We start from the raw sequence: 19,526 nt of genomic DNA, 5'->3' as shown, positions 1-19,526 counted from the left end.
CCAAGACGGAGAAAGAAGCCGAACACCAAGAAAATACAAAACAACCAATTACATTACATCAAAGGAACACCAACGGTTCCAGTCTACTACCCCACCCTTAAACCTATGTTTGTACCATAAAAACCCTAAAGTCTTGATATCCGCAACCATATCCACCACATTAGACACCTTACTATTGAAGACCTTATTTGAATTGTATGCAAGTATTTAACAAATTTCGAAAGTTCTTTTTTATAGTAACCACCTCTCACAACTTACCTTTTGACATATTTTGGTAACATTTTGACAGCTACTTCGGTGCTGTTTGTTTTTGCTTATAACATCTGCAAAATGCTTATGTCTGCAGGCGGACAGACATAAAATGTTGAAGACTGTTTGTTTTTTTTTTAAACAGATCTACAAATAGCTTCTTTCATCTTAAAAAAAGCTCAGAACCTTTGCTTCAAACATCTTCACAAAACCTAATCCAAACACCTCACACCACAAAAACTTCTCCCCTGCCACTACCACCTCCGCCACCACCACCGCACCACCTCCGCCACCACCTCCACCACCATCGTCAAAACCCACCACCACCAAACCCATCACCACCAAACCCATCTGTGAGAGAGAGAGAGAGCGTAGAGAGAGAGAGAGACCTGTAGAGAGAGAGACATGTGAGAGAGAGAGAGAGAGACCGTAGAGAGAGAGAGACCCGTCGGAACAAGGCACCGCTGCTGCCGCCGCCGCGTGTCGCTTCTGCTGCGTCATCACCATCAAACGCCGCCACCACTGTTGGTGGCCGGCTGGTCACCTTCGAGCGAGGGAGAAAGAGATCGAGTGGGTGGGGGGGGTGGTGCGGTGGTGGTTAATCAGGAGGAGGGAAGGGGGTATCGAGCTGGATGTTGTGGATGTTGTGGCTGGATGTGCTTCTTTTGTGCTTCATGGCGGTGGTGTGATGGCGGAGGTGGTGCGGTGGTGGTGGCAGAGGTGGTGAGGTGGTGGTGGTGGTTGTAGAGAGAGAGAGTTTCTAGAGAGAGAGAGCAGAGAGAGAGAGCTTGTGTGTGTTGTTTGGTTGAAATTGTTTTTGAAAAAAAAAAACAAACCCTCTTCTCCTTGCAGACTGCAGACATTTGGGTCACATCTTCTCTTGCAGATGCCTGCAGATGTGGTTCGCAGACTACAGACATTTTACATCTGAAAAAACAAACAGCTTCAAGTGGTAAAAATGATGTCTGTGTTTACAACACATAGTAAAAAAATATGAAAGTTATCTACATCACATCATAAGTTAAAATAGGTGATAAGTTAGATACATGTTGATGCAGTTAAACCTTTAATTTTGTACAACCTCTTAAATCATTTTATTTAAAACCTTTAATTTTGTACAACCTCTTAAATCATTTTATTTAAAAGATAAGATTGTGGCAATATAAAAAGTTTCTAATCAAATGGTGAGTAAATTTGAAAAGAGGAAAATGCAAAGAACAGGCAAGCCCGGCCCAGAATGAGTGAAGTGGTTGAATGATTAGGAAAATCATCAATGATTTGTTAGTTCCACAAGCTGTAAACAATCCCATAAACGAATTCTAGTTCGTTACAGAAGAAACTGCAATAGAAATAGTAACAAAAAGTTATCTGTTTTGACCCATTACCTAACCCACTTATTTTTTAGCATGTTTTTTTTTACCATTTGATTCTAAATATAACGACAGTTTTAATATAGTTTCTTGAGATTTGAGAGGTTCTTCTTATAGGATTTTTACTAGATTTGTTCATTTTTTGCATTTGTGCGTGTGTGTAAATGCAACATTATCATATATGATACGTATGGCGACTCACTCATCCTTTAAGATAATCAATCATCTGATAAAAAGGTCGAGCACGAGGCAAGGTACCACTAGGGATGAGATTTTTTATCGAAATACCGGTACCGTACCGTACCGGTACCGTACCGTACCGGTACCGTACCGTACCGGTACCGTACCGATCATAAACGGTACCGGTATCGGTAATAGATTTTTCAAGATTCGGTATCGGTAAAAAACGGTATTGGTACCGGTATTTTTCGGTAAATACCGGTATTAATACCGAATTTAATAATGACTTTATGTATTTTGCTATTATCTTAGATCTCACTATGAAGTTATATTTTCTTGAACATTGTTTTACAAAAACCAATATTAAATTTCTTTTTTTTTTTGTTATTTTTAATCAATTATGATGATTTTTTAGACATGTTGGAATTTGAATGTTAAAAGTCAAACGCGCATGGATGCTTACCTTTTGATTTTTTTGACTACTTAATATGTTTACCCTTTGTTTACATTCCTCTATATATTACTCTAGTTCAATTAATAATCGATGGATGAGTTGCACATGAAATTTTTTTAGGTAAAACAATGGATTACACCAAAGCGGTACCAATACGGTAAAGTACCGAAATACCGGTACCGATACCGATACCGGTACCGAATCTATAAATACGGTACGGTAATCAGTATCCACATTTTCTCAATTACGGTAACGGTATTTACGGTATCGGTACCGGTACGGTACCGGTATCGTACCGATCTCATCCCTAGGTACCACTACCAGGTTCCTGAAAAAGGTCCTCTTATTTCTTCAATTATCTAAAGTCTCATCTTAAAATTTGTTTCATGTTAAAAACTATCTTCCTGTTATGTTTGTAACCTGAAGAGTTGACCCTTAGGCTACATGGTATGGGGTCGTCCCCCATCCGTCCTAGACCGTCGACGCGCGCTACACCAAACCACCGCCCCCGTCCCCGTCCTCGCCGTCTCTTCTTGGACGTTGGCGACGAAGCAAAATGTGGGTCCCCTCCTTCAAAAAGTTACCGTTATTAAAAAAAATAATTTCCATTTTACAAAGACAAACAAACGGTCATAAATTTAAAATATATATATTTCCATTCCATTTTCACTTCCATTCACAAATTTAACCCCAAAATTTCATCTCTCTCACATAATTTTTATAAATCTTCTTCCACTTTTATAAACCTTATACTCTATCATGGATCCCTTCAACAACCCGAACAATCCCAACAATCCAAACAATCCCAACAACCCGACCCAACCGAATGTTTTCTCGGTTCCGGGATATTATCCGACGCTAGAACCGAACCAATTCTCGCAATATTCATCAAATGCATTTGCATCGTTCGAATACTCGCCAAACCAATTCGCTCAATTCTCTCAAAATCAAGCCCTTCAACAAATGATGATGCGGGGTGTTTTGAGTTTCCCACCGAACCCGACACCACCCGTTCAACCCCAACCGATCCCTACGCAACCCGTTCAACAATCCGAACCCGACGATGATATCGAGGTTGTTCCCGAAACCCAACCGTCTAAAGAAAAAGGCAAATGGAAAAAAGGCAAGCAAGTGGTGGGTGAGCAACTGTCCAAACCGAAGTCGACTAAGTGGACGCCAATCGAAGAAGAAGCCTTAGCCAAGGCTTACATAGACACATCTACACACCCGACAAAAAGGTTATCTTTTTTTTTTTAAGTTTATACATTTTTTTGTTTATTTTTTCTTAACAGTTTGTTTTTTTTTTTTAAGTTTAAGCTTTTTTTTGTTTTTTTTCTTAACAGTTGGTTTTTTTTAAAGTTTAATTTTTTTTTTGTTTATTATTTTTTTAATAGTTGGTTTATAATTGTTTTAAAGTTTGTTGATTTTTTTTTAAAATATAATTTTTTGTTAACAGTTCCTATTTTTTTAAAGGTTTTTTATTTTTGTTAACACTTTATATATTTTGTTTGTTTTTTATAGGTAATAATCAAACGGGTGACGAATTTTGGTCCAAGGTTTTGGCGAAGTTTCTCGGCCTTATGGACCAAGGCCCGTATCGGATATCGACTCGGTGTCATCAAAGTGGCGGAAAATGAACGCGTCCGTCAATAGGTTTTGCGAGGAATATAATAAAATATATACAAGTGAGCGTCGTAGCGGCATGAGCGACGACGATGTGTTCAAAAAAGCGTTGGACAAGTATAAGGCGAACAATGGTAATACCAACTTTGCTCACGTTCGCGCGTGGGGAATTTTGAAAAACGAACCAAAATGGGCGCCGATTCCCAACGAGGTGGAGATGGCGAGACGCCAAAAAACATCGGAAACGGGTAGTTTTAGCGCCGGTGGATCAGACGCGAGGTGTCACATAAACTTAAATGATGACGCCGACTTTGACGAAGAGGAGTATGCCGTACATGAAGCGGAGCGTCCATCGGGCCGAGACAAATCAAAGAAGGAGCGGGCCAAGGGGAAAGAAAAGGAAAAGGTGGATCCGAAGATGGAAGAGTTTATGGAACAGTTAAAAATGTACAACGACGTCTCGGCCCAAAAGACGAAGGCGAAGGAGCGGGCCGTCGAAGAAAAAACTCGTGTAGCGGAAGAGAAGTTACGCGAGAAGGTCCGATTGTCGAATGAGAAAATCCGAATTTCCGATGAAAAAATTCGGTTCAAGGAATGGGAAATAATTACGATGGATGTCGATCAGTATCCCGAGCCGAAACATTCGATGTTGAAAAAACTACAAACCGACATCATGAAGAAGCATGATATTATTTAAGTCTATGTTTTTTTTATTAAGTTTATGTTTTGTTTTAAATTTATGTAATGTGGTTTTACTATTAATGAAAATATTTTGTTAGTTTATTTATTTGTTAAAAAAAGTAGAAGATTAAAAAAAACATAAAAATGGTGGAGAGGACTATGACTAGGACCATCCTCCCATACCCTCTACTTTTGGGGGATGGAGCATCCTTGGGAGGACTATAACGTGGCGGATCATCCTCCCTTGGAGGACCATCACCATACCTTATAGCCTTAGCTACTTGCAAGCCACCTTGGTCAAAATCGTTTTGACCTGAAGCAAACTGATTATTTTAAATGACCCATCAAGACTTGTGGCCCACAAAATAGAGTTGTGGCCCACAAAATAGAGGATAAAAACGGAGGAAAATGATATAAACTTGAGTTGTACGACGGTCGGGTCGGGTGAGTTTAAACAGGTCTAAACGGGGCATGTAAGCTGCAGGCTTGCTAAGACTTAACTCTCCACTTAGAAATTAAGAAAAAACATATTAAATAAATGAGTTAATTATTATTAAGAAAAAACAATATTGTTACATTCATAATCACATTTTTTTGTTTTTTTGAAATAAAACAGTTTAGGGCTTAACATATATAGGGTAAAGTTCTTGTACAAATAATCTTAACATACTAAACATACAAATTGAAGGAAAACTCAAAAAGACAAGGTGGCATTTTTGTAATTATCAATAACTATCAAAGTTACTCTACAAATACCTCTAAAAAAACCTAACCACTCCCCCACCCCCAAAAAAAACCTAAACCCCCCACCCCCACCCCCACCCTCAAAAACCTAAAAAAAACCTAACCCCCCCCCCCACACCCAAGCTAAAATGCTAAAAACTAAACCCCCCAAAAAACCTAAAAAAAAACCTAACCCCCCCCCCCAACCCCCAAAAAACCTAAAAAAACCTAACCCCCCCCCACCCCCTACCCCCAAAAACCTAAAAAAAACCTAACCCCCCCTCCCACCCAAGCTAAAATGCTAAAAACTAAACCTCCAAAAAACCTAAAAAATCTAAAAAAATGAAAAAAAACACACAAATTATTTTATTTTATTTTTTTAACATTTTTATTAAAAAATCGCTACTTTTAGTAGCAGCAAAAAAAAAATCTTTTTTTTTTTTTTTGCTAACGAAATGTAGCGATTTTTTAATAAAAAATGTTAAAAAAAATTGTGTTTTTTTAGGTATTTTTGGTTGTAACTTTGATAGCTGGTGGTAATTACAAAAATGCCACCTTGTCTTTTTGGGTTTTCCTTCAATTTGTATGTTTAGTATGTTAAGATTATTTGTATTTGATCTTTTGCCAACATATATATCCTGTTGGTTTGGGTTGATTTCAGAATTTGTGAAATTCTATGTTATGCCCCTGGTATGGTACCTTTAAATTGACCCGTTTCAACCCAACCAGCCTGTTTTAGCCAGGCTTAGCGAAAACTATAAAGAAATGCCCAATGAAAACTATAAAAAATAAGAAGTACAAGAACATATCCGCATTCAGATTTTGCTTCATTACTCATTGTTTAGATTATATTTCTGTCACGGCCCCCGACCCGGTTTGACCCGTTTCAGGAGCCGCGGAACAGAAATCCCGTGATATTTATTTATGTGATTTTAGCAGCGGAAATTTTAACATCAGGATCGTTGTAAAGCTAAAACTTTTCCCGATTATTCTATTTCACAATTCGGGATAAACCCCGATAATTCACAATACATAAGTTTTAGTGATAAATCCTTATTTCAAAACATATTTCTTTATTTTATACTGAGCCACTATTTTAAGCTTGAAATGCTCCTCAGCACTTTTCCTGATTTACAGTAGATCACCTGAAACATGTTTGAAAAAGGTTTTGTCAGCGGGGAAATACTGAGTGAATCATTCTATTTACTGAAAACGACACATTTGTTATAATTTACAGTATCAAGAGTTTTTACATATGTTTATTATCAACCAACTTTCAAGAATAGGTATTTGTCACAGACCAGCTCTGTGACTGTGGTCATATCACCATTGGCTGTCCCAATGAGTGACGTATATCACTTTAGGCTCGCCCACCTAATGTGAAGGAAACAATAATAATAATAATAATATTGTGCACAATACCCCACATACCGGCTGTAATTTGGTGATTACATAAACTTAATCACTGTAATTATAACTTTGAAAAATGATTTGGAGTATTGTGAAATAGTTGATAAAAAGAGAATGACTCACAAACTGTGAGAAAAGAGTTTATAAAAGAGGAATGACTCACATTGCAGATTTAGTATGGATAGAATATGATTTAGCCCTGTTAACCTAATTTCAACAATAATGCACACAAAACAGGGTTAGTGATCAATACAGCAGTTACGATAACTCACAAGATCAAATTCTCACAATGAACGACAAAGTGCGATACTTAAACTCATTCATCGAATTAACGACGAACGACAAAGTATAACCCTAATGTGGGCGGCACTTAAACATCCATTGGATATATTGATCTCGGAAAATGAATCGTAATAGCGATCGAGTGATTACCCTGTTCCGCGACAGCAATTCGATAACAGTGTGTGTGTTTAATTGTAGTAAAACGACCTTAACTCGACGTACAGACAACGATTTTACGTCGTTCCAACTCCCAGATTCAAGTCCCAAGGCCCTCTATTTATACTGAAAATTGGCTTCTCCCGTGTGTCGCGGCAGAATTCGGGGAACCTCCCGCGTATCGCCTGGGATGCCAATTTAGGGTAGGGTAGGTTTCGTGTCCAGTAGCTTGGGTGAGTTGACAGTTTTATTAAATTCAATTCAGACAACGAATAATAAGGATAATATCGATTAGGGTTTAACCCCCCCCCCCCTCCTAAGTTTTAGGGGCCCTGATCCTGATTCCGATTGTTTCGAAAATTTTAGGGTTAGTACAGAATTACTTGGGTGTCTCAATTAGGATTTCCTTATTGAGTAATTATTATTCTAATTACGGATTTTAATGAGAGTTGTTACATCCTCCCCACCTTAAGAAAAATCTCGTCCTCGAGATTCACTGAAATAGATGAGGGTATTTCCGCTTCATTTCTGACTCTAGCTCCCAAGTATATTCAGCTCCTCTCTTTGAATTCCATTTGACTTTCACCAATACTAGTCGCTTGTGTTTGAGAAACTTGACTTTTCGATCTTCTATTTGTAAAGGTTTCTCTATGAATTTCAGTTTTTCGTTTACCTCTACATCTTGAAGAGGTACTACCAGGGATTCGTCTGATAGACATTTCTTGAGATTGGATACATGAAATACATCATGTACTCCAGCTAGTTCTTCTGGTAGTTGTAAGCGATAAGCAACTGGTCCGATTCGTTGAATCACTGGGAATGGTCCAACATATCTTGGACTCAGTTTTCCTTTCTTACCGAATCGTACTACTCCTTTCCAAGGAGATACTTTCAAAAGTACTTTGTCTCCTATCTGGAATTCGAGTGGCTTGCGACGATTGTCTGCATAGCTTTTCTGGCGATCTCTGGCTGTTTTCAATCTTTCCTTAATTTGAGTTATCTTGTCTGTGGTTTCTTGCACAATTTCCGGACCTGATAATTGACTTTCTCCTATTTCTGCCCAACATACGGGTGTTCTGCACTTGCGTCCATACAGTGCTTCGAATGGAGCGGCTTCGATACTTGAGTGATAACTATTGTTATAGGAGAATTCAATTAATGGTAAATGATTATCCCAATTACCTCCAAAGTCAATTACACATGCACGGAGCATGTCTTCCAGAGTTTGGATCGTCCTTTCACTTTGTCCGTCCGTTTGTGGATGATATGCAGTACTTAGATTGAGTCGGGTTCCCATTGATTCTTGGAAACTTATCCAGAAACGGGAAGTGAAACGACTATCTCTATCCGATACAATGGAGAGTGGAACTCCATGTAAGGATACTATTTCATCTACATACAACTTGGCTAACCTTTCCATACTAAAGGTTTCCTTTATTGGTAGAAAATGAGCTGATTTGGTTAATCGATCCACGATTACCCAAATGGCATCATTACCTTTTCTGGTTTTGGGTAACTTAGTAACAAAGTCCATTGTTATGAGTTCCCATTAACTGTTGTAGTAGACCTGAGGGTTTCTGATGTTCGGCTTTAACTCGTGAACAAGTTAAACACTTAGATACGTATTCGCCTATATCCTTTTTCATTCCTATCCACCAAAAATTCTTTCTTAAATCTTGGTTCATCTTATTGTTTCCTGGGTGTATAGTATATCTAGATTTATGAGCTTCCTCTAAAATCTTTAATCTTAAATTTCCCTAATTAGGTATCCAAATTCTGCTTTTGTGGAATTTCCAAATTCCATCATTTCCTTGTTCCAATTCTTTTAGGTAACCTTTCATTCCTTCGGCATCGTCCTTGATTGCCATTTCCTGAATTTCCTTCAATTGTTCCATTAAGTCTACTTGTAGATTTATTCTAAGGGCACGGACTCGCTTTTGCTTTTCATGATACTTACGACTTAAGGCATCTGCAACTATGTTTGCCTTTCCTTCGTGATATTGAATATCACAATCGTAATCACTCAGGATTTCCATCCATCTTCTTTGCCTCATGTTTAACTCTTTTTGCCCAAATATATACCTTAAACTCTTATGATCTGTATAAACAGTAAACTTACTTCCATACAGATAATGTCTCCATATCTTAAGGGCAAAAACTATAGCTCCTAATTCTAAATCATGAGTCGTGTAGTTTTCCTCGTGCTTCTTCAATTGTCTGGAAGCATACGCAATTACCTTTTTGCGTTGCATTAACACACATCCGTATCCTAATTTTGAAGCATCACAATATACCTCAAAATCTTCTGTTCCTTCTAGTAAGGCTAAGATTGGAGCATTGGTTAATTTCTGCTTTAGAATTCTGAAGGCTTTTTCTTGTTTATGTCCCCACTCAAACTTACTTGCTTTACAGGTTAGCTTAGTTAATGGTACAGCTATTTTGGAAAAATCCTTAATAAACCGTCTATAATAACCGGCCAAACCTATAAAACTTCTAATTTCCATTGTAGTTTGCGGAACCTTCCAATTGGTAATTGCTTCTATCTTAGCAGGATCTACGTGAATACCTTCGTGATTCACCATGTGTCCTAAGAATTGCACTTCTTGTAGCCAAAATTCACACTTTGAGAATTTAGCGTACAACTTTTCTTTTCTTAACAAAGTTAAGAGTGCATGCAAGTGCTGGCAATGTTCGACCTGACTTTTTGAATAAATAAGTATATCGTCTATGAAAACAATTACAAATTTATCCAAATATGGTTTACAGATCCTGTTCATCATGTCCATAAATGTTGCGGGTGCATTAGTTAATCCAAAGGGCATGACTGTAAACTCATAATGTCCATACCTAGTCCTAAAAGCAGTTTTAGGTATGTCCTCTTCTTGAACCTTTAATTGATGATATCCGGAGCGTAAGTCTATCTTAGAAAAATATTTAGCGCCTTGTAATTGATCGAAAAGATCATCAATCCTAGGTAATGGGTATCGATTCTTAATTGTAACCTTATTCAATTCTCTATAATCGATACACATTCTCATCGATCCATCTTTCTTTTTCACAAACAACACCGGTGCACCCCAAGGGGATGAACTAGGTTGTATAAATCCTTTGCTTAGTAATTCATCTAATTGCTTCTTCAATTCTAACATTTCGGTAGGAGCTAATCGATAAGGTGCCTTGGCTATCGGTGTAGTTCCTGGAATTAGATGAATCCTAAATTCTACCTCCCTATCTGGTGGCAACCCAGGTAAATCTTCCGGAAATACATCTGGGTATTCTGAGACTACAAGAATTTCCTTAAGTTCTTTTCCTTTAGTACAAATGATTACTGAAATCATATATACTATTCCTTGTTTCCGTTCATAATTAGCAACTTTCATTACTGATATGAACTTCAGCGGCTTTCGAGGTTTATCTCCTGTAATCATGATTACTTTCCCAGTAGGTGATTGAATTTTTATAGAGTTTCTATCACAAATGATTTGAGCATGGTTGGCTATTAACCAATCCATTCCTAACACAACATCAAATTCAGCTAATTTCATAGGCAATAGGTTTGCATCAAATTTATGACCTGAGAGTTCTATTTCTACTTTTTGCAAAACCTGATTGATTTTTACTGAATTCCCATCTGCAGTTTCGACTGTAAAAATCTGCCTAACGGTAGTTAAGGGTAACTTAAGAGCTTGACAGAATGAAGTATTTATAAAACTTTGGTTTGCACCAGAGTTAAATAATACTTTTGCATAAACGTTGTGAACTAAAAACGTACCGGCTATCACATCCGGGATGAGCTCTGCTTCTTGAGTAGTTAGCTGGAATGCTCTGGCATTCTTCTTAGTAGCTCCTTCGGTCGCTTTGGGTTTGTTGTCTACGGGTTTGACTAACTTAGGACATTCTGTTTTGAAATGTCCGGCTTCTCCACAATTGTAACAAATTATGGATTTCTTCCTGCAGTTTTCTTCACGATGTCCTGTTGTCTTGCAAAAATTGCAAATTCTATTACATTTTCCAAAAATGGTTCTTCCTGCAAATTTTGCAGAACGGCACAGTTGAAGATTGCCCTGTTCCTTTCTTCTTGAAATTACTACTATTACCCATCCTAAATCCTTGGGTAATTTTCTGAGCTAATTCCTTCTTCCTATCTTCGTCTCGTGTGCGTATCAGTTCATCAGTTAAGGTGTTAGCTAATTCTACTGCATCGTCAATAGTGCGAGGTCTCGCAGCCTTAACGATATTTCGAATTTCGCTAATTAATCCCCAAATATAGCGAGAAATGAGTACCGGTTCTGGCGAAGCCAGGTTAGGTACTACTCTAGCATATTCAAAGAATGTCGAAGTATAACCACGACAATCCACACCTATCATCCGATGAGTTAGGAACTTATTTGCCATTTGGTCCTTTTCATACTCAGGACATAATTTTCTTTCTACCAGACTCTTAAATTCTTCCCAAGTTATAGCATAAGCCCTATCTCTTCCTTTAGCTTGTAACACAGTGTTCCACCATTCGAGTGCTCCTTCTTTAAACAGATTTGACGCGTACATGACCTGATCATCTTTGGCACACTTGCTTATTGCAATCACTGCTTCGGTTTTCTCTAACCAACGCAGCGATGCAGTTGCCCCTTCATTGCCTGCAAATTCAGTGGATTTACAAGCAAGGAATTCTTTGAAAGTGCAACCAGGTGTTGTAGCTTTCTGTTTCTTAGGGAGCGGCGTGTGCTGGGATTCATTATCATGATTAACATGATTATGGCCACCGTTTATACTATTACTGAAGTTATCTTCAGTAGTACGTTTACTAGGAATGATATGTTGTGGTTCGATTGGACCTTTTACAGCAGCAACAAATGCTGGAATAGCATTGGCTATCCCTTGAGCAACAATATTTTCAATATCTTGTCTAGTCATAAATTGATCCCCTGGATGTTGCTCTGACTGATTAGCTTCATTTACCGGTTCATTACCATTATTAGCCATCTGATAATATATATTAATTAGTATCTTGATAAATAGCAATTTATACACAAACACTCAGAAAATTCATAATGCACATAAAGTCAAAACTATCGATTTCTCGATTCCATTTCATATCCGTTATAGTATGCATCACTACACACAGATATTTTACAAAGTTTTATTTGGAGTTATGTTACAGACTGATTTCACTATTTACTATACTATTACACAACTATAGTTTTACCATCTTCCTATTCCTCACCATTTGTTGTTCTAAAAACGCATTTCCCTTTCATCATACTTCCAAGCAATCTGTCCCCCTATCTCCCTGATTCTATTCCCTGCATCCATCAACTCTTCACCGAAATGGCGAAGTTCAGCCATATTCTCAGTGCTCATTGGTGGATTAGGTAGGGGTTCTGGATCGAATTGCGGAAAGAAGGAATAAGGGTCGTTGACAATATTTTGAAATTGCCAATCATTCGTCCACCATTCTTCCATTTCTACAGGTTGAGCATGGACTATTGGTTCTGGGATTGCTGGTGCAAAATTCATAGGGATTGGATTTTCACTAGGATAGGTAAAAACATTCGTATTGACAGGCTGAATAGTTTCACAGTTTGCCAATAGAAAATCTATTTTATCCTGAAAAGTTATTCCCTGGTTTTGGTTTTGATTGGAGCTCTCTCCGATTTCTATCTGAGTTGGTCTAGAACCTTGTCCTACTTCCATTTCTATTTCTTTAGAATATTCCTCAAACTGTATTTCCATTTGCCTAGAATCTTTCTTAACTTCAGTTTCCATCTCTTGCTGTTTAGAACTCTCCTTAATTACAATTTCCTTTCCTTTTTCTAAAGGGTTGTTTATTTTAGGAAGTTTCGGAACTGGCTTTTTCCTACGAATACGACTACCCCATACATAATTCTTCTTTTTCTTTCGTTTTGGCTTTGTCAAAGGTGGAGCATGGAATTCTACAGGTTGGTCCACATCAGCAAAGTATCCAGTAAACTCTTGGGAAACTTCTATATTCACCGGGTAAAGATTGAGGTTCTGAAAAGCTTCAGATATCTCGTTCATGCTGTGTAGCATATATGCAAAATGCACAAAAATGCTAAGTTAAAACTTTGGAACAAAGTTTAACAAATAAACATCGAAGTTTTATTGCACACTATTTGTACAAAATAACAGGAAAGAACACACTCAGATTTATTTATTTACTGAGAAGTGTTATTACTAGACTTAGGGTATTTAAAGATTTGCAAGTTCTGCTACAGTGGCTAGCATATATAAATTTGTCCATTTTTCATCCAACTTATCTTCCCACGGTGATTTATTAATTATCTCCTGGGTTTCCTTTTTAATTCTCTTTTCTCGGATTTGCTCCTTACTTTTCTTAATAATCATACTCCTTTTTCTAGGAGAAAGTGGGTTTTCATACTGTGCTTTACGCACAAATATTCCGTCTTCAGGAATTGTAGGGAGCTTTGAAAATTTAGTTTTGGATGAACTTCCCTCTTCGTAGACTGACCTATCTAGTTTAAGATAGATATCTTGCAACTTTTGCTTACCCATACTGTAACTAACAAATAGTCAATTAAAAACACATAATCACATAACAGTAATCGGGAAAGATTAAGTATCTGTTAAATACTTAATTAGCTTAACTCAGTGGCTCTGATACCACCTTATTTCTGTCACGGCCCCCGACCCGATTTGACCCGTTTCAGGAGCCGCGGGACAGAAATCCCGTGATATTTATTTATGTGATTTTAGCAGCGGAAATTTTAACATCAGGATCGTTGTAAAGCTAAAACTTTTCCCGATTATTCTATTTCACAATTCGGGATAAACCCCGATAATTTACAATACATAAGTTTTAGTGATAAATCCTTATTTCAAAACATATTTCTTTATTTTATACTGAGCCACTATTTTAAGCTTGAAATGCTCCTCAGCACTTTTCCTGATTTACAGTAGATCACCTGAAACATGTTTGAAAAAGGTTTTGTCAGCGGGGAAATACTGAGTGAATCATTCTATTTACTGAAAATGACACATTTGTTATAATTTACAGTATCAAGAGTTTTTACATATGTTTATTATCAACCAACTTTCAAGAATAGGTATTTGTCACAGACCAGCTCTGTGACTGTGGTCATATCACCATTGGCTGTCCTAATGAGTGACGTATATCACTTTAGGCTCGCCCACCTAATGTGAAGGAAACAATAATAATAATAATAATAATATTGTGCACAATACCCCACATACCGGCTGTAATTTGGTGATTACATAAACTTAATCACTGTAATTATAACTTTGAAAAATGATTTGGAGTATTGTGAAATAGTTGATAAAAAGAGAATGACTCACAAACTGTGAGAAAAGAGTTTATAAAAGAGGAATGACTCACATTGCAGATTTAGTATGGATAGAATATGATTTAGCCCTGTTAACCTAATTTCAACAATAATGCACACAAAACAGGGTTAGTGATCAATACAGCAGTTACGATAACTCACAAGATCAAATTCTCACAATGAACGACAAAGTGCGATACTTAAACTCATTCATCGAATTAACGACGAACGACAAAGTATAACCCTAATGTGGGCGGCACTTAAACATCCATTGGATATATTGATCTCGGAAAATGAATCGTAATAGCGATCGAGTGATTACCCTGTTCCGCGGCAGCAATTCGATAACAGTGTGTGTGTTTAATTGTAGTAAAACGACCTTAACTCGACGTACAGACAACGATTTTACGTCGTTCCAACTCCCAGATTCAAGTCCCAAGGCCCTCTATTTATACTGAAAATTGGCTTCTCCCGTGTGTCGCGGCAGAATTCGGGGAACCTCCCGCGTATCGCCTGGGATGCCAATTTAGGGTAGGGTAGGTTTCGTGTCCAGTAGCTTGGGTGAGTTGACAGTTTTATTAAATTCAATTCAGACAACGAATAATAAGGATAATATCGATTAGGGTTTAACCCCCCCTAAGTTTTAGGGGCCCTGATCCTGATTCCGATTGTTTCGAAAATTTTAGGGTTAGTGCAGAATTACTTGGGTGTCTCAATTAGGGTTTCCTTATTGAGTAATTATTATTCTAATTACGGATTTTAATGAGAGTTGTTACAATATCATTGGGCATTTCTTTATAGTTTTCGCTAAGCCTGGCTAAAACAGGCCGGTTGGGTCAAAACGGGTCAATCTAAAGGTACCATACTAGGTGCATGAGATAGAATTCCACAAATTCTGAAATCAACAGGATATCTATGCTAAGCCCTAAACTGTATTATTTCAAAAAATATGTGATATTAATGTAGTAATATTGTTTTTTATAAATAATTAACTCATTCATTTAATATGTTTTTTCTTAATTTTTAAGTGGAGAGTTAAGTCTTAGAGAGCCAGCTTAATTACATGCCCCGTTTAGACCCGTTCAAATTCACCTGACCCGACCGTCTGGCAACTCTAGTTTATATCATTTTCTTCTATTTGTGGTCCATAAGTCATGATGGGTCATGAAAAAAATCAGTTTGCTTCAGGTCAAAGCGGTTTTGACCAAGGTGGCTTATGAGATAATAATGCCACTGTGTCACGGCTCCTCGTCATAGACCGATAAAGTTTGATGCTTCGCGGATAAATCCTTATATATGAAGAAAATGGGATGTTGGTCATGCATACTGTTCCTATACCCTTGAAGAAGCAAGCACCCGTTTCTGTAACGAATCGCCTGGTAATAAGGATTTTCATTTCAAATCAAATTAAGAAAGAGTAAAAGTTGAGAGAGAAAGATTGTTTGTATTAAGTTATTTAAGTGTTACCCTCTCAAGCATTATTACATAGTTTAAGTATCTCTCTGTCACTAACTGCTATAAACGACATAACTAAGTTGTTGGTCAAAAGTATGTTAGAAGCTTTGGATATGGCAAAAGAACGTTTAAGTTAAATCAAACAAATTATGCTATAAAAAATAATCATTTTTGAAGAGGTATGGTCCCATTTCCTTGCCTACATGGCAAGGACCACATCACTTTTCCATCCTACATGGTGTATACATCAGCAAGCGAATCCAAAGGCTTCTAGAAGCTTCTGGAATATGGCAAAGTGGCACCAAAGATGCTCCATCCGACAAAAAGGACAAAACGTGTCACTATTCATCAAGCGCCATGTAGGCCTGTAACAAATCAAGGAGCAGACCGACATCAGCGGTACGACGTTTCCAGCATGAGCAAATACAGGCACGCCACGTGTACCACTACCCTGACCACAGCAGAGGAGACCAAGAGGATATTCCCCTTGGTCAGACAGTTGGCGCCCAATAACAGCTGGCAATGCTGCTCCTCCCTCTTTCACCATCCGGCTATAAATAGAACCCTTCATCATTCAGGTGAAAGGATCTTACTCTCTATACTCTCACACTATACACACATTGTTTATCCCCCTCAGAATAGTACTTATTCTCACGCCGGAGCCTGGTTAAGAGGAAAACCCCCCCATACTCCCCTCTTAACGAGACTAACGGTGTTGCTGTTTTGCAGGATCTTAGTCATTTGACGAGCGGAAAAGGAGATGGAACCCACAGAAGAGACAACCCCTCAGATTAACCTCGGTGTTAGTCTGTGTTTCATCAATTTTGTTTTCAAATACACCACCCACTTATTAAACTTCAGTTACGTTTTTTTTTTAATCTACGTTGCAAGTTTAACAATGTTTATATTAGATTTGCATGTGATCCGAAGTTCTTTATAAACTTTAGTTATGGACCATCACGATGAGTGCCATGTCATTGACGCCCGAACGACAAGACATAACATATAATTGCTCGGGTGACAGAGTACAAAGCCATATAAAAGATAAACGTATCATGGGGGATCATGCAATTAGGAGCACAAGATCTAACGTCTACTGCATGCTATAATATATATACTAGTCATATAACAATACAAAACAGAAAAAATCTAACGAAAACATCTGTGCTACAAAGTAACGGATATGAATAAAATACTATGATGTCGAGAACAAGAATCCGTACCTTATTAGCAAGCAAAGCAAAACAACTCGATCTCGTCGTTAAGTCGTACAAAAACTACTTGTGGTTCAGATTAGAAGTAGGGAATGTAATTTACTTTGTGTCATCCGTTGGCTAGTTCAATGTCCCTGGGACGAAAACTTTGAAGATGATTTTCTTGATTATCTGCTAACCATTATTCCTTTACATATATCTCTATTTACATTTATAAGTAACATTCATTTAAACTATTAATCCCATACTTGCAAGTACTTATAATAATAAAAGTTTTAATGATAAAGGATCATTGGTATATTAGTAAATTCAAAAGGGTCCTAATTTCATAATTGGATATCCAATTACTACTTACTGATTTCTTTTTATTAACACCATTATTATGGAATCACTCAACACATAAATTGACTAGCAGTTGCTACATCTTTTAGTTGGAAAATTAGATTTTAGCACTTAACCAATTCATTCGTATGTGTCTGTGCTAGTGAACAAATCAAAGATTACTTCAATAAACTAATATCCCATAATTTTAACATAACCAAACGAAAAGACTCCTTTAAACAAATTGAACGTATGCATGTTATTATATTTTACAAACTTCACATAGTCTCTCACTTAGAATCTTGATTTAGATGTTTTCGTCGTTGGGTCATAACAGCCGTATTCGAACATAAATTCCAAGCATTAATGTTGTACCGATACGATTAAAGAAGGGTCGGAATCATTACCGCAACAGTCGAATGGTAACGAATCTTCGAATGAACAGCAACGGTCATGCACGGATGAGTGACGTTGGCTAGATTGTGATTTGAAATCCATCTCAGCGACGTCGAAGCTAAACGTGACGTTTAACATAACTGAGTGCGGCCAAGGTCTGCGGCTAGGTAACACCACTGGTTCGTGGCTCGTGGCGAGCAATGGTGGCGCTGCAGCTGGTTATTGACTAAGTAAATGGTAGTTGTGTGATGCTACGGAGTTAGACCGAACAAGAACATATTCATTTTCTTCATTCGCTAACGTTTGTTCATTTATGTCGATTTAGATTTTAAATGAACGAACATAAACGAATAGGAACACGTTAGTTCTTCTAATGAACGAGCATGAACAAGAAAATCAATTTGTTTGAATGTTTGTATTGATCTGTTTCTTTACTTAAAGTTAAGAGTAAATTACAAGTTTTGTCCTTTATGTTTGTCCCCAATTTCAGGCGTTGTCATTTACCTTTAAAATTGATGAGTTTTGTCCTTAATGTTTCAAAATCCTGCACATTATGTCCCTTAGGGCAAACCCAGTTAATTTTTTTTTTTTTTTTTTTGTTAAAACTGATCATGTGCAAGGCACATGAGGGCATTTTTGTAATTTCGTTTTTTTAGAGAAATTTATGTAATTAACTTAAAATAAATACCCCACCATCTTCAAAAGTTGCAGACCCACCACTTGCCATCACCTGCCGCCACCACCTCCCACCCAGACCTGCCGCCGACCACCACCTCCCACCCTCACCTGCCGCCGACCACCACCACCTCCCACCCTCATCAACCCATGAAAAAAAGTCAAAATCCATTTCTTTCTTTGAATAAAAGCTAGTTAAAAAACTTCAATCAATCAATTTAAACACTAATCCGACCAAATACAATAAGAAGCAAGACAAAAACACCCATCAGAAAAACAAGTTCTAACTTATGTTCTACGTTTGACCATCAAAAGTCAAACCTATAATTCCCCTATTTACAACTAAGTTTAATCCATTTTGCCACTGACCCAACACCAAAGATCTCAACTTTATCAGAATAATAACAATGAGTTTGAACCCAGAAACTAAAAACAAATACCTCGTGTAAAAATCAGTAGAAAGATTGATGAAAGGTTGGAGCTGCTTAACGCCGCTCCATTCTGAAGCTTTCTGTTGCAGAGTCTGCATATTGACGGTAGCAATTGCAGGGAGGATCGTGTGGGTTGGTGGTTGTATTTATAGGCTCGTGGGCGATGCGTGGAGGGAACGCTTTCTTTTTTTAGTCAAATCTCCAACGACCACACACAGAAATTATGGGGTTTTGAAATGTGAAGAATATGTGGGCTGATGATAAATTCTTTATAAGATTAGTTCGAAGGTGGTGTTAACAGTGGCGGTGGTAGGTGGGGGCTGGTGGCGCCGGTGGTGGTTGGGTATAGATAAAGAGATAGAGTGGGGTGGTGGATGGTGGTTGCAGGGGTGGCCGGCGAGGATGGTGGTTGCAGGGGTGGCCGGCGGCTGAGGCGGTGGTTGATATGGTGGTAGAGATAGAGATAGAAACAGAGAGCTATAGTCAGTTGCAGAGAGAAGAGATAGAGGCGGTGGTAGATGTATTGTCTCATATATATAAATAATAGTAATAATAATAATAATATTTTTTTAATAATAATATTA

General features: G+C 37.7%; 1 protein-coding gene across 11 annotated transcripts; it reads right to left on the bottom strand.

Annotated features, from left to right (window-relative positions):
* Window positions 1-1,164: 1,164 nt before the first annotated feature.
* LOC110868321 lies at window positions 1,165-19,465 on the bottom strand. 11 transcript variants are annotated; one of them, XR_004862507.1, is made up of 6 exons: window positions 18,530-19,465; window positions 17,848-18,051; window positions 17,129-17,290; window positions 2,674-2,823; window positions 1,372-1,588; window positions 1,165-1,330 (listed from the first exon to the last, which is right to left on the bottom strand). XR_004862507.1 is itself a non-coding variant. In XM_035975217.1 (3 exons), the coding sequence occupies exons 1-3, from the start codon at window positions 18,681-18,683 to the stop codon at window positions 14,059-14,061; spliced, it is 372 nt and encodes a 123-aa protein (XP_035831110.1). In that variant the 5' UTR covers window positions 18,684-19,465; the 3' UTR covers window positions 14,027-14,058. The 11 variants fall into 11 exon arrangements, 1 of the variants encoding a protein (XP_035831110.1); XR_004862508.1 differs by lacking the exons at window positions 1,165-1,330; window positions 1,372-1,588 and having other exon boundaries at window positions 2,278-2,823; XR_004862515.1 differs by lacking the exons at window positions 1,165-1,330; window positions 1,372-1,588; window positions 2,674-2,823 and adding an exon at window positions 13,890-14,072 and having other exon boundaries at window positions 18,952-19,465.
* Window positions 19,466-19,526: the final 61 nt, after the last annotated feature.

Source organism: Helianthus annuus, chromosome 7 (genome assembly GCF_002127325.2).
Source record: "Helianthus annuus cultivar XRQ/B chromosome 7, HanXRQr2.0-SUNRISE, whole genome shotgun sequence".
In the NCBI taxonomy this organism is placed as follows: Eukaryota; Viridiplantae; Streptophyta; class Magnoliopsida; order Asterales; family Asteraceae; genus Helianthus; species Helianthus annuus.
Note: the sequence above shows the minus strand (reverse complement) of the source record. Positions and strands in the feature narration are given on the sequence as shown.

Coding starts and splice junctions, on each gene's coding strand:
- LOC110868321 (XM_035975217.1), bottom strand. CDS start 18,683: ATGGATTTTGACTTTTTTTCATGGGTTGATGAGGGTGGGAGGTGGTGG. Junction 18,052..18,529: donor GTCTGCAACTTTTGAAGATG/GTGGGGTATTTA, acceptor GTCAATAACCAG/CTGCAGCGCCACCATTGCTC.